Here is a 14,962-nt window from a genome sequence, read left to right as displayed (position 1 = left end):
GTTCTTCATTAGGCTAATGGTGGGTGACATCATGAAACTTATGACAATGATGTCACAATGTAATTGTCACCACACAATGCCTCTGGCATCATTTAAGCTGTGAAAATGAAGGACAACCAATGCCTTTTGGTATGATATGATATGGCGTCATTATATTCCCTCCAGAAAGAGGTTTAGTTGGCAGTTGAAACCTTATTACAGACAGATGTAATTTACCATGTGAAGTGTCAGGCTCCGTTGCCACTGACCCATCATAACCAGCAAAACATGAAGAAACTAATACTACACCTAGAATTTTTGGGATGAGGGTTGTTCGGTTGTCCCCATAGGAGAACCCTTTGAATAAGTCTTGATGGTTCTCGGTAGAACACTTTTGGTTCCAGGTAGAACCCTTTTGGGCTCATGTACTATCCATTCTAGAACCGAAAAGGGTTATCCTATAGGGACAGCCGAAGAACCCTTTTGGAACCTTTTTTTTCAAAGAGTGTAGGCTACACTGTTTGGTGGACATTTTTTCCTCCTCGTGTTTTTCAGAGGCAATTAGTTCGAACATCAGAGCCATTTAACTAAATCTATATTCCAAATTGATTCTGACTCTGGTGTTGGTCCTTGCAGACATGGCGCATTTAGTTATGCAAATGGTTATCTTTCTCCTTGATTGGTTAATTAACCTGGAATGGAGATAGTCCATGCCTAGCAGAGCCGTCGTTTGATGGGTAAATTGTGGGTCAATTGGGTTTTTAGCATTTTGGTGTCGGGCTGGAGGCATGGCATTGTTCTTTAACTCTTGTGTGGCTTCTTTGGTTTAATGACTCGTTCTATGGGTCCCATAAGGTTAATGTGTTTAAACTCACTGTAATTGAGCTTTCGACCTCTCTTTCAGTCCCCATTTTTTATTCATGATGCTACGGCACATTGTTGCTCCTCTCTTGATATTTATCTTCTACTCTCTCTATCTCTCTCCCTCTCTCCCGATCTCCCCCTTCACTCTCTCTCTCTTTCTTTATCCCCCCTTTTACCCTCTCTTCCTCTCTCTATCCCCCTTCACTCTCTATCCCCCTCACTCTCTATTCCCCTTCACTCTCTATCCCCCTTCACTCTCTATCCCCCACTTCTCTCTCTCTCTCTCTCTCTCTCTCTCTCTCTCTCTCTCTCTCTCTCTCTCTCTCTCTCTCTCTCTCTCTCTCTCTCACTCACTGGCGCAGCGATCTAAGGTACTGCATGTCAGTGCTAGAGGCGTCATTACAGACCCTGGTTTTGATCCCTCTCTCTCTGTAAGATCCACTTCCGGCCAAGTTTCAGACTCCCGGTTTTTGACTCAAATGTCTTGGTACTTGGTCAATTTCAGTGTTGGAAAATGTAACTAATTGTCATACTTGAGTAAAAGTAAAGATACCTTATTAGAAAATGTCTCAAGTTAAAATGAAAGTCACCCAGTAAAATACTACATAAGTAAATGTCTAAACGTATTTGGTTTTAAATATACTTAAGTATCAAAAGTACATGTAAATCATTGTAAATAAGAATTTGTTCAGAACTGACTTGCCTGGTTAAATTAAGGTTAAATAAAAAATAATTGCTCAAATATACTTAAGTATCAAAAGTGTTCCTTATATTAAGAAAACCAGACGACCCCATTTGTTTGTGTTTTCAATTTACGGATCACCAGAGGCACATCACTCAGACATAACTTACAAACAAAGCATTTGTGTTTGTGTGTCCGCCAGATCAGAGGCAGTAGGGCCATTTTACTGTCCTGCTAAGCATTCAAAATGTAACATGTACTTTTGGTTGTCAGGGAAAATGTACGGGGTAAAAAGTTAACTATTTTCTTTAGGAATGTAGTGAAGTAAAAATAAAAGTAATCAAAAATATAAATAGTAAAGTACAAATATCCCCAAAAACGACTTAGTAGTACTTAAAGTATTTTTTACTTAAGTACACTATATTTTTTATTTTTAAGGGGTGGATCAGCTTTAATATTGCGGATAGATTGTTGTTCCATCAATGTAATTGTCTGCTTAATTTTCAATCTCCCATTTTTTTTTGGGGGGGGGGGGGGTAAAATATATATATCCATATACATAGAAATGTACATACCCACAGATTTTTTTGAATGTACCTTCACTTTTCCCTGCAAACCCTACCACCCCTCCCCCAATTGGATTAAAATAATAAACAATAACACTTAGGCTTCTATCTTCAGTATATACACATTTTACAGACACAATCTATTTTGCAATAGTTATATTTTGTTTGTTTTTAGTCCTACCTCTATTTCTGATGTCCATCCAGTTTGATTTATATTTGCTGCTGTGCTATTTCACAAAATATCTGAACCTCTATACATTTTATTATTATTATTATTACATTTTACATTGGTTATGTTGTTGTTATTAGTCCCACCCTTCAGCTCCATTCAATCCCTCCCATCTACTGTATCTCTTAACACCATCCATTTTGGATTTCTTTTTGCCATATATTTTTCAACTGTGCTGTGATGCTTTACAAAAGTACTGAACCTTTCTATTCTCATAGCTTCTACAGATTGTAAATTAAAGATAAACATTTTTGCTAAAATAATTATTATATAATTGATTGATTGACTATGACTTTTCAAATCACCCAGTATTGCTATTTGCAATGTTAGTTCAAAGTAAATGTTGCATTTCTTCAGCCATTCCTGGACCTGTGACCAAAAACGAGCTACATATGGACAATACCAAAATAAATGATCTAATGGCTCTGCCTCCTCGCAGCAAGATCTGCAGAGCTGAGAAGGTTGTATCCCCCATATATACTACCTTTCAAAAGTTTGGGGTCACTTCAAAATTTCCTTGTTTTTGAAAGAAAAGCATATTTTTGGTCCATTAAAATAATATCAAATTGATCAGAAATACAGTGAATTTTGTAAATGACCATCTTTTAATGGAATATCCACATAGGCGTACAGAGGCGCACTATCAGCAACCATCACTCCTGTGTTCCAATGGCACGTTGTGTTAGTTAATCCACGTTTATAATTTTAATAGTCTAATTGATCAGAAAACCCTTTCGCAATTATGTTAGCAGAGCTGAAAACTGTTGTTCTGGTTAAAGAAGCAATAAAATTGGCCTTCTTTAGTCTAGTTGAGTATCATGAGCATTAGCATTTATGTGTTCAATTACAGGCTCAAACTGGCCAGAAACAAAGACCTTTCTTCTGAAACTCGTCAGTCTATTCTTGTTCTGAGAAATTAAGGCTATTCCGTGCGAGAAATTGACAAGAAACTGAAGATCTCGTATAACGCTGTGTACTACTCCCTTCACAGAACAGCGCAAACTGGCTCTGTTACACCCTGATCTGTTTCACCTGTCCTCATTATTGTCTCCACCCCTCCATGTGTCGCTTGTTTTCCCCAGTGTATTTATCCCTGTGTTTCCTGTCTCTCTGTGCCAGTTTGTCTTGTATGTTCCAAGTCAACTAGGGTGTTTCCCGTTCTCCTGCTTTTTGCTAATCTCCTTTTTCTAGTCCTCTCGGTTTTGACCCTTGCCTGTTTCTGGACTCTGTACCCGCCTGCCCTGACCTCGAGCCTGTCTGCCACTCTGTACCTCCTGGACTCTGATCTGGTTTGGACCTTTTGAAAGGTCCATGACCGTTCTATTGCCTACTCCTTTTGGACTAATAAACATTGTAAGACTCCAACCATCTATCTCCTGTGTCTGCTTCTGGGTCTCGCCTTGATACTAACCAGAATAGAAAGAGGAGTGGGAGGCCCCGGTGCACAATTGAGCAAAAGTACATTAGTATCTAGTTTGAGACAGATGCCTCACAAGTCCTCAACTGGCAGATTCATTAAATAGTACCCGACAAAACACCAGTCTCAATGTCAACAGTGAAGAGGCAACTCATTAGATACACTAATGTACTTGTCCTCTTGCTCAGTTGTGCACCGGGGCCTCCCGCTCTTTCTATTCTGGTTCGAGACAGTTTGCGCTGTTTGTAACAAGTTTCAATACATTTTGGTAGCATTTCTATGTTGAAGATTGAAAAAGAATTTGGTGCATTTTCCCCCATATTCCATCCAGTTTGCTTTATTTTTATAATATTACACTGGATCTTGAATAAGTTCCTCCATTTATTTTTATTTTTCCTCCTTCTTATTCTGTACAGTTTTTATTGCTATCTAACTGGACTGTTAGTGCTTCAATTTCCTTTGTTAATATGGACTCTTTTGATCTAAATTGCTTTTGTTTTATAGATGAGTACTGAATTGCGTTGCCTCTAAAGGCACATTTAAAAGTGTCCCATAAAATAAGAGGATCTGCTGTACCTATGTTATGTCGGGAAAAAGTCTGTTCTAAATGATTCTGTCCTAGTTATAAACAAGTTATCATCCAGTAGGCTTTGATTAAATTTCCAATATCCTCTCCCACGTGGAAATTCTGTAAGAGTAATATATATGCCAATTATGTAATGATCCGACCACATTCTGTCCCCTATCAACACTTTGTAACTTTTGATGCCAGAGAGAATGACATAAGAAGGTAATCAAGATGACTAGCTTGATTAAGCCTCCGCCATGTATATCTCACTAGGTCAGGATATGTAAGCCTACATATCCACTAATTCTAATATATCCATGACATTCCTGATTTCCTTAAGTGCCTGAGGGTGATAGTTTGTAGTGTGATTTCCTTTACGATCAATAGAGGTATTTAACACATACACCATAGTGTAGAGTTGACAAATTCTTATATATTTTCAAAGAAGCTTGGATCATCATTATTTGGACCGTATATGTTAATAAGCCATATCTGTTTATTGTCCAATAACATATTTAAAATAACCCATCTACCTTGATGATCTGTTTGGACAATTTAAACATTTGAATCAAAATTACTGTTAATTAGTATCACCCCCCCCTCCCCAGTCCTTTTCCCACAAAACGTAATCTAAAATTGTTAAATGAGTTTCCTGTAAACAATAAATATTATATTCCTTCTCTTTTTGCCAGGTAAATACTGATTGTCTTTTCTTATTATCTGCAAGCCATTACAATTGTAACTGGCTATACTTATGTCACCACTTACCATAATGAGACACAACTTTCCATTCTATTTATCAAAATATGTTTGTAAACATACCATTAAAAAGTAACATGATGATTGAGTGTCTATATAGCTGTACCATGATATTTACATTGCTACTAAGTAAATCTCCAATTGGTCCCCACTATTCCACCCGCTAAAAGCCCTCCTCATCCCGAGTTGGGTTGTCATCCCAATGCCCGGCAGACCATCCCGGATCCCATAGCCCCGGACAGACCAGGACGCATCCTTTGAAAAGAGCACAGTGCTACCCACAGAATAGAAGCAGATCAACAGCCAAATGCATTTCCCATCACTCTCACCTTGATTTGTATTACATATAGTCATTAAAAAATATATGTGTGTACTGTATATATACAGTATATGTATATTTTTTAAATCCTGTTTATCTTATTTTCCATAATTAGCTATTCATATTTGTAGTAATATGGGCAATTTATGCAAAAGATTTTACCTCTCACCAGTCTCGCCATTACCAAATTTACATTATGGCAAGGAATTATTATATTAGCAAACAATTATTGTGAATCATCGTATATTGTCCCTAACATATTTTACTCCCTCGCAACAGTTGTGGGATACACACACACTCACACACAGGGTTTCTGGGATAATGGTGTCGATGTGAGCCATTACCAGCCTTTCAAAGCACATCATGGCTATGGACGTGAGTGCTACGGGTCTGTAGTCATTTAGGCAGGTTGCCTTTGTGTCCTTGGGCACAGGGACGATGGTGGTCTGCTTGAAACATGTTGGTATTACAGACTCAATCAGAGACATGTTGAAAATGTCAGTGAAGACACCTGCCAGTTGGTCAGCACATGTCCGGAGAACACGTTCTGGAAATCCGTCTGGCCCTGCAGCCTTGTGTATGTTGACCTGATTAAAGGTCTTATTCATGTTGGCTACGGGGAGCGTGATCACACAGTTGTCCAGAACAGCTGATGCTCTCATGCATGCCTCAGTGTTGCTTGCCTCGAAGCGAGCATAGAAGTGATTTAACTCGTCTGGTAGGCACGTGTCACTGGGCAGCTCGTGGCTGTGCTTCCCTTTGTAGTCTGTAATAGTTTGCAAGCACTGCCATATCTGTCGAGCGTCAGAACCGGTGTAGTATGATTCAATCTTAGCCCTGTATTGACACTTTGCCTGTTTGATGGTTCGTCGCAGGCCATAGCGGAATTTCTTGTAAGCTTCCAGGTTAGAGTCCCGCACCTTGAAAGCGGCAGCGCTACCCTCTACCCTGTAGCTCAGTGTTGCCTGTAATCCATGGCTTCTGGATGGGGTATGTACGTACAGTCACTGTGGGGACGACGTCCTCGATGCACTTATTGATAAAGCCAGTGACTGATGTGGTGTTCTCCTCAATGTCATCGGAAGAATCCCGGAACATGTTCCAGTCTGTGATAGCAAAACAGTCCTGTAGTTTAGCATCTGCTTCATCTGACCACTTTTTTATTTACTGAGTCAGTGGTGCTTCCTGCTTTAATTTAGCTTGTAAGCAGGAATCAGGAGGATGGAGTTGTGGTCGGATTTACCAAATGGAGGGCAAGGGAGAGCTTTGTACCCGTCTCTGTGTGTGGAGTACAGGTGATCTAGAATTGTTTTCCCTCTGGTTGCACATTTTACATGTTGATAGAGATTTGGTAGAACTGATTTAAGTTTCCCTGCATTAAAGTCCACTAGGAGCGCAGCCTCTGGGTGAGTGGTTTCCTGTTTGCTTATTTCCTTATACAGCTGACTGAGTGCGGTCTTAGTGCCAGAATCTTTTTCTGGTAAATCAACAGCCACGAATAATATAGCTGAGAACTCTCTAGGCAAAGTAGTGTGGCCTGCAATATATCAGAATATACTCTACTTCAGGCGAGCAAAATCTAGAGATTTCCTAAGATTTCGTGCACCAGCTGATGTTTACAAATATGTCTAATCCGAGGTGAGTGATGGCTGTCCTGATATCTAGAAGCTATTTTCTGCCGTAAGATACGGTTGCAGAAACATTATTTACAAAATAAGTTACAAATAACGAGAAAAACCCCCACATAATAGCACAATAGGTTGGGCGCCCATAAAACTGCTGCCATTTCTTCCAGCGCCATCTTACGTCTCATGTCAATTGCTTCTGTTTCTTGGCCCAAGCAAGTTTCTTCTTCTTATTGGTATCCTTCAGTAGTGAAGTCTTTGCAGCAATTTGACCATGAAGGCCTGATTCACTCAGTCTCCACTGAACAGTTGATGTTGAGATGTATCTGTTACTTGAACACTGTGAAGCATTTATTTGGGCTGCAATCTGAGGCTGGTAACTCTAATGAAGTTATCCTCTGCAGCAGAGGTAACTCTGGGTCTTCCTTTCCTGTGGCGGTCCTCATGAGAGCCAGTTTCATCATAGTGCTTGATTGGTTTTGTGCCTGTACTTGAAGAAACTTTCAAAGTTCTTGAACTTTCTGCATTGATGTCTTAAAATAATGATGGACTTTTGTTTCTCTTTGCTTATTTGAGCTGTTCTTGCCATAACATGGACTTTGTCTTTTGTCAAATAGGGCTATCTTCTGTATACCACCCCTAATTTGTCACAACACAACAGATTGGCTCAAACGCATTAAGAAGGAATGAAATTCCACAAATTAACTTTTAACAAGGCACACCTGTTAATTTAAATTAATTCCAGGTGACTACCTCATGAAGCTGGTTGAGAGAATACCAAGAGTGTGCAAAGCTGTCAACAAGGCAAGGTGGCTCATTTGAAGAATCTCAAATACAGAATATATTTTGATTTGTTTCACACATATTTTGGTTACTTAATTATTATTATTTTTAACTAGGCAAGTCAGTTAAGAACAAAATCTTATTTTCAATGACGTCCTATGAACAGTGGGTTAACTGCAGTACATCATTCCATGTTGTCACGCCTTGGTCATTGTATTTTGTGTTTTTGTTATATGTTTGGGTAGGCCAGGGTGTGACATGGGTTTATATGTTGTGTTTCGTATTGGGGTTTGTATTATTTGGGATCGCGGCTGATTAGGGGTGTGGTATAGGTTTGGCTGCCTGAGGCGATTCTCAATTAGAGTCAGGTGCTTATCGTTGTCTCCGATTGGGAACCGTATTTAGGCAGCCTCAGTTTCGCTTTGTATTTCGTGGGTGTTTGTTCCTGTCTCTGTGTTGTAGTCACCAGATAGGCTGTAATTAGTTCCACGTTCCGTTCTGTTGTTTTTGTATTTCAGTTATTTCATGTACCGCGATTCTGTTCATTAAAGTCATGAGTAACCTACACGCTGCATTTCGGTCCGACTCTCTTCATTCAACAGACGAACGCCGTTACACATGTATAGAATATACCTTTATCAGAAAACGTTGAGACATCCATGCTTTTCTAAATGGAAAAATACAAACCACCATGACTTTTTACAGAAGGCAGGTTCTTAGAGGAGCCAATGATGAAGTCACATCACATGCAACTCCTCTGTGTGGTTCCCTTTCCCTCACATGCAGTAAAGCTAAGAGCTAGCTACTTAAATGCTCAGAAAGTCGTTAAATAATCTGTACATTTCTCCTTCAATAAAAAATGGAAACTCAATCTCTGGTAAATGAAGAGTTTTATTCAACATTAAGCCAAATGTTCATGGAATTTGTTTTTAGTAAATTGCTCAACTGTGAAACTACAATTAAAGTGGGTGGGACCTGAAAGTCATAGGCAAGAGACAAGGAAGGCATAATTTTCTGTAATTCTTCAGTCATTTTGGCATGACTACTAATCTGATTTATTTAAATATATTTTTGTAAAATGGCCGGAATGAATTCTTCTTTCAAGAAAACATAACTTCAGATACTGTGAAGTACTAAAAACAATGTAATTTTGAATTCAAACACCGCATTTCTCGTAGATAACACACGTTTGTATGGTTTTAGTTATTGCCGTTGTATAGTCCTTCTCCTCTCTCCTGTCTGACCCCTCTATCCTCTGTCATGCACCTTAAGCATTCCCAAAATAAATGTATAATGCCATTGGAGTGACAATAATGCATTTGAACACCATTTCACACTGCCCTCTGTGAATGTGGAGACATTTATGGCCCATATTTCCCTTCCCACAAACACTTTGTGTGCCCATCCACTGTGAAGACAAAACAACATAAGAGCACAATAATGTACTTGTAGAGTACAACCATAACTAGTACTACAGCAATTGAATGCTTGTAGAACTAGAAAACCTAAATCGACACATTATTGGTTGAATACGGACTGTTCACATTTTTATGTTGCAGTCTGCACTATGAAAAGTTATCTGATTGTATATATTTGAAGGATAGAGAGAGAAGGAGAAAGAGAGGGGAGTTAGAGATTGAGCGAATGAGAGAAAGAAAGGCGGGAGGACTGGCTGTACTTCATTTTGTTGTTCACTGAACAATTTTCTGAATCCGCTGAGGGACTGTCACCAGACTTGACAGCTTGCATGGCTGTTCAGATCATTGCATCCAACAGACTGGCAGATCTAGACAACGTGTGGATCATTTGTCATTGTGGTGTCTTACGAAGATGATATTTTATGCTAATGTAGCAATCATAGTGCATATTCCATGCTGTTAGACACAGTTAATAAATGTTGTAAGTGAATTTGATTGCAGACGTACAGTAGATGTGCCTGCAATTGCATATAATTAAAGTGCTTTTGTTGTTATTTTTAGGTGATCCTGACCTTGACGAAGCAGTATGACTTTAACTTGGGTGCTTTCACTGAGAGTTCTCTGTGGAGGTAAGACTTCATGAACATGTTGTAATTCATATGTGCTGAACCTACTGTAGGGCTCTGTTCTAAAACAATTAGGGTTGCAAAGTTACTGGTAATGTACCAAAGTTACCAGAATCGTCTGTAATTTTGGTAATTAACAGGTAATCTAGGGTAAATTGTGTAATTTTTGTATTCACATATAATATTACTATTTTTTATATCTTTGTCCATATTGTCCATAATTTTTTAGTGGATAGACCATATGGTTCAAGATAAAGTAGTGCAATTAATTTAAAAAGCATGTAATTATCAATGGCATTATTTTCAATTAACTGCATCTCTTCCAACTATTTACTTTTTCCAGACCTGCCACCAGTTTGGAGCCGAAACATTTACAAAAAAGACATACTGACATAGTAAAATAGATGAAAGTGTGTAAAATAAATAAATAAAGGATGTTGTTTGCTGAAACCCTCATAATAAACATCAATGTTATTCACTAAGTTGATGGTTTATATTTAGCATAATGTTTTACAGCTTTATCATTCTATTTTAAAAATAATTTCATTTCAATGTATTATTTTATACATTTGATATATTTTACATGTGATAAGGCTACAAACTTCTTGGAATACCCCTGGATTGTAAACTGTCATGGTCAAAACATATTGATGCAATGGTAGCTAAGATGGGTAGTGGTCTGTCTGTAATAAAGTGTTGCCCTGTTTCTTGATATTGCTATCAACAAAACAAGTCCTACAGGCCCTAGTTTTGTCACACCTGGACTACTGCCTAGTCATATGGTCAAGTGACACAAAGAAGAGCATAGGCACATTACATTTGGCCCATAACAGAGCTGCACAGACAGCCCTTAAATGTACACAGAGAGCTAACATCAATGACATGCATGCCAATCTCTCCTGGCTCAAAGTAGAGGAGAGATTGACTGCATCACTACAAGTCTTTGAGAGAAGTATTGACATGTTGAAAGTACCAAGCTGTCTGTTCAAACGACTAGCACACAGCTCGGTACTCACTGTCTACCCGACCTTCCCGAATTCCCGGAGACAGTGGAACAAAGGTTCTCCTGTGAGGCCCCGGGTTGCCTGGGTGTCCTACCGGAGAATAGGAAACGAAGACGCTGTAAGAGAGGGGGACGGGAGGAGGTGGGGGGGCTTAGTGAGATCGAGACACTGGTCGACTCGTCCTTCATTACTGAGCATACTACTCACCAATGTTTCATCATTGGGAAATAAACTTGACGAACTGAGTGCGAGGATCTCCTTCCAGAGGAACATCAGATTATTCAACATACTCTGTTTTTCAAAGAGCTGTCTTTCCTCCAACATCCAAATTAATTAGATACAACCAGCTGGATTTACAGTTCTTTGAGCGGATAGGAAGAGGACTCTCTGGCAAGAACAAAGGCGGAGGGCTCTGCTTTATGACCAATAACAAGTGGTGTGACGGGGAAAACGTGCAGGAACTTGAGAGCTTATGCTCTCCTGACGTGGAAAAGTTGGTCATCAAATGTGTACATCCCGCCACAAGACTACAACAAAAATGCTCTCAAAGATCTTCATTGGACCCTGAACAAACTGGAGACCGGGTACACGGAGGCAGCGTTCATTATTGTGGGGGACTTTAACAAAAGTAATTTAAGGACCGTGCTATTACTGTCCAATTAGCAGAGATCCTATGCTGGTCCACTGCTACATGGCTTTTTGACATGGGTATAATCTCCCATCCTCCTTTCAGCAAATCTGACCATGACTCCATTTTTCTTCTTCAAACAAAGACTCAAGAGGGAGTTTCCGGTGTTCAGGTCTGTACAATACTGGTCTGACCAATCAGAATCCATGCTCCAAGACTGCATTGATTATGTGGATTGAAATATGTTGCCTCTGGGGATAACATCAAGGAATACGCCAACTCAGTCACTGGATTCATAAAAAATGCATAGACGATGCGATACCGATGCTGTCTTTCCAAAATGTATTTGAATCAAAAACTGTGGATTGATGGCAGCCTTGTCGGGAAACTGAAGGAGAGAGATGCTGCTTATGAACACGGCAAGGTGAACGTGGGCAATTGTATGGTTAACCAGTACAAATACGACCTACGCAGATCTATCAAGATGGCGAGAAACAAGTATAGGGTCAAAGTGGAGGAGCAATTCAGCTGGTTGGATGCAAGGCGTATGTGGCAGGGGCTTTCTAACAATCACTGATTACAAAAGGAGAGCCAGGCACGTCACAGACACCAACACCGCCCTACCAGACAAGCTAAATACCTTTTTCTCACGCTTCAAGCAAGAATATTCTGAGCTGCCGAGGAGAGTCCCTGCGGACAACGAGGACTATGTGCTTACGGTTTCCATGGAAGACATATGTAAATAATTCAAATGTGTTTACCCTTGCAAGGCTCTCGGCCCAGACAGCATCTCTAGCCGCGTCCTCGGAGCATGTGCAGACCAGCTAGCTGTTGTGTTTTCTGACATTTTCAATCACTCGCTAACTAAGGCCGTTATCCGCACCTGCTTCAAGATGTTCACTTACATCCCTGTGACCAAGAAAGGGAAAGTAACTGAACTGAATGACAACCAACCATTAGCATTCACTTCCGTCATCATGAAGTGCTTCGAGAGGCTAGTCAATGACCATATCAACTCCTTCCTCCCTGACACACTCAACCTCTCCAATTTGCCTACTGTCCCATTGCACTGCACACTGCCATCACCCCCTGGACAAGAGGAATGCATATGTAAGGATGCTGTTCATCGACTACAGCTCGGCCTTCAATACCATAGTACCCTCTAAGCTCACCACAAAGCTCATGGCCCTGGGACTGAACACTTCCCTATGAAACTGGGTCCTGGACTTTGTGACGGGCCACCCCCAGGTGGTATGCAACATTACCTCCTCCACACTGATCCTCAACATGGGGCCGCACAAGCATGCGCCCTCTCCTGTACTCCCCGTATACCCACGACTGCGTGGTCTCACACAGTTCCAACTCCATCACTCTAATGACAGTAGTAGGCCTGATTACTAACAACAATAAGGTGGTCTACAGGGAGGAGGTTGGCACTAAGATGGTGTGGTGCCAGGTAAACAACCTCTCTCTCAACATCAGCAAAACAAAGGAGCTGTTTATGGACTTCAGGAGTAATCAGGCCGGGCACGTCCCCATCCTCATCCACGGGGCCGCCGTGGAGGCGGTCAAAAACTTCAAGTTCCTCAGCATACACATCTCCAAGGAGCTGAAATGTTCAAACCACACTGCCTGCCCTCCTGGACACCTGCAACATCAGGTATTGCAGGAAGGCCAAGAAGATCATCAGGGACCTCCCAAGTCATGGCCTGTTCTCCCCGCTTCCATCACTCAGACGTGGGTGGTACAGGAGTATCATGCCTAAAACTAGCAGACTAGCCAATATCTTCTACCCCCAGACCATCAAGCTGATGAATAGTCACCACTAGTCAGCTACCTGCTTCCACTGACCCCTCCTGACAGCTCATGTAAATAAAGTATTTATGTTTTTATTTTTAATACATTCGCAAACATTTCTAAAAACCTGATTTTTCTTTTTCATTATGGGGTACTGTGTGTAGATTGATGAAGAAAACATTTAATTTAATACATTTTAGAATGAGTCGGTTACCTAACAAAATGTGGAAAAAGTAAAGCGGCCTGAATACTTTCCGAATACACTGTAGAAGTTTTGGAGAGGTGCGGGGGGGCAGGAGGCTGCCACCCTGGGCGCCAGTGAAGTAGCGGTAATAAAATAGCTGGATAAACTGTGATCGCCAGTCCAGGTGAAAAAAGTAACTCTTCCTATTCTTTCAATGCATTTTTCCGCAAAAGGCGGGTAAACTATTTGGGGGAAAAGTGGGTGAACTGTGTTCTGTGTTTACCCTCCACTACACCACTGTTGGGCGCCCGGAGAGCTGTTGTGGGGGGTTAAGTGCCTACTTCAAGGGCACAACGGCATCAAGGATTAGATACCAGCAAACCTCCGGCTGCTCGCTCACTTCCCCTCAGATTTTTCCCATCGGATCCAGGATTCAAATCGACTCTCTAACCACTAGGCTACCTGCCTTATCTTAACTACCTTGCTATTGGTCAATGTTGATTTTCCTCATCCAGGAAATTCCCTGATGTTGGTTTTGATTGAATAATGCCCCTAACCATGTGTTGCAGAGCCAATACACACAGTACATGCAATAACTGCAGGCCTACCAATCCATTCACCCTATATCGTACGTTGAGTTACTGTATGCTGTCACATCATAAATAAGAATGGAATTCATTAAGGATTATATGGAGGCTGATACAGGCTCTTGTATTTCTTCCTCTCACCTTTTCCTAAGCCCACAGGAAACTCATTTCATTTTGAAAATACACCTGACAAAAATACCATCAGTTCACCAAGCAGAGAGACTCAAATTAATTTCTGTTTCACTAGAGGCACCGCTAAGATTTACACCCGACTTGACACGTTTTGAAGGCCCATATTGTGTACAGGTCTTCCATCATCAAGGTGTCTGGTTAACAATAGCACCGCCAGTAAATTAGACTGTACCTCGGGGGATGCGGCAAGGCTCTTAGTATGATATTAAAAAAGGAAAGCATTTGAATGTTATGAAAAGAAACAGAGTAAATGATATCTGTAATAATACGATAAAGGATTTATGGATATAGCCCCTGGGCACTCTGGATGGCAATGGGAAGATCAATTGGTGCCTCGCGAAAGGTATCTTAACAAGCATCTCCTGCAGAACATGCTTTAAAGTAATGACTGCTTCCCTTAGTGAAGGAACTTCCCACTGTAATAGCTTCATATGCAATGCCGTCTTTCCAGCTACAGTTCAGGATATTTGTCAACCGCAATGAAGAGCTCTAAGACACAAATACAAAAGAGTTGAGGAGGAAACCTTTGCAAATGATCTCAACAGCCAATGGAATGATCCAGCTTAATGCAAAAGCAGCGATAGCAGACCCTGGGTTTCTATCCAATTATGCAATGAAATTACATTTGGAGGCGCTCAGGTAGAACTGAGAGAGACGAGTGGGTTGTGTGGTTGGTGAGTGGTAATAGAGCTATGTAGAATAGAGAGGGAGGGAGACATATTTACCCTTGTTATA

General features: G+C 40.6%; 1 protein-coding gene across 1 annotated transcript in view; it reads left to right on the top strand.

The window, feature by feature from the left end:
- The window catches only part of LOC124040759 (VPS10 domain-containing receptor SorCS3-like), a 60,398-nt gene that overhangs the window by 17,470 nt on the left and 27,966 nt on the right, over positions 1-14,962 (top strand). The window contains exon 2 of the mRNA XM_046357848.1: positions 9,771-9,838. Within this exon, the coding sequence (XP_046213804.1) occupies positions 9,771-9,838 (68 nt within the window). The remainder of the gene's footprint in view (positions 1-9,770; positions 9,839-14,962) is intronic.

The sequence above is a fragment of the Oncorhynchus gorbuscha genome, linkage group LG08 (assembly GCF_021184085.1).
Source record: "Oncorhynchus gorbuscha isolate QuinsamMale2020 ecotype Even-year linkage group LG08, OgorEven_v1.0, whole genome shotgun sequence".
Taxonomy (NCBI): domain Eukaryota; kingdom Metazoa; phylum Chordata; class Actinopteri; order Salmoniformes; family Salmonidae; genus Oncorhynchus; species Oncorhynchus gorbuscha.
This window is presented reverse-complemented; position numbering and strand designations above follow the sequence as displayed.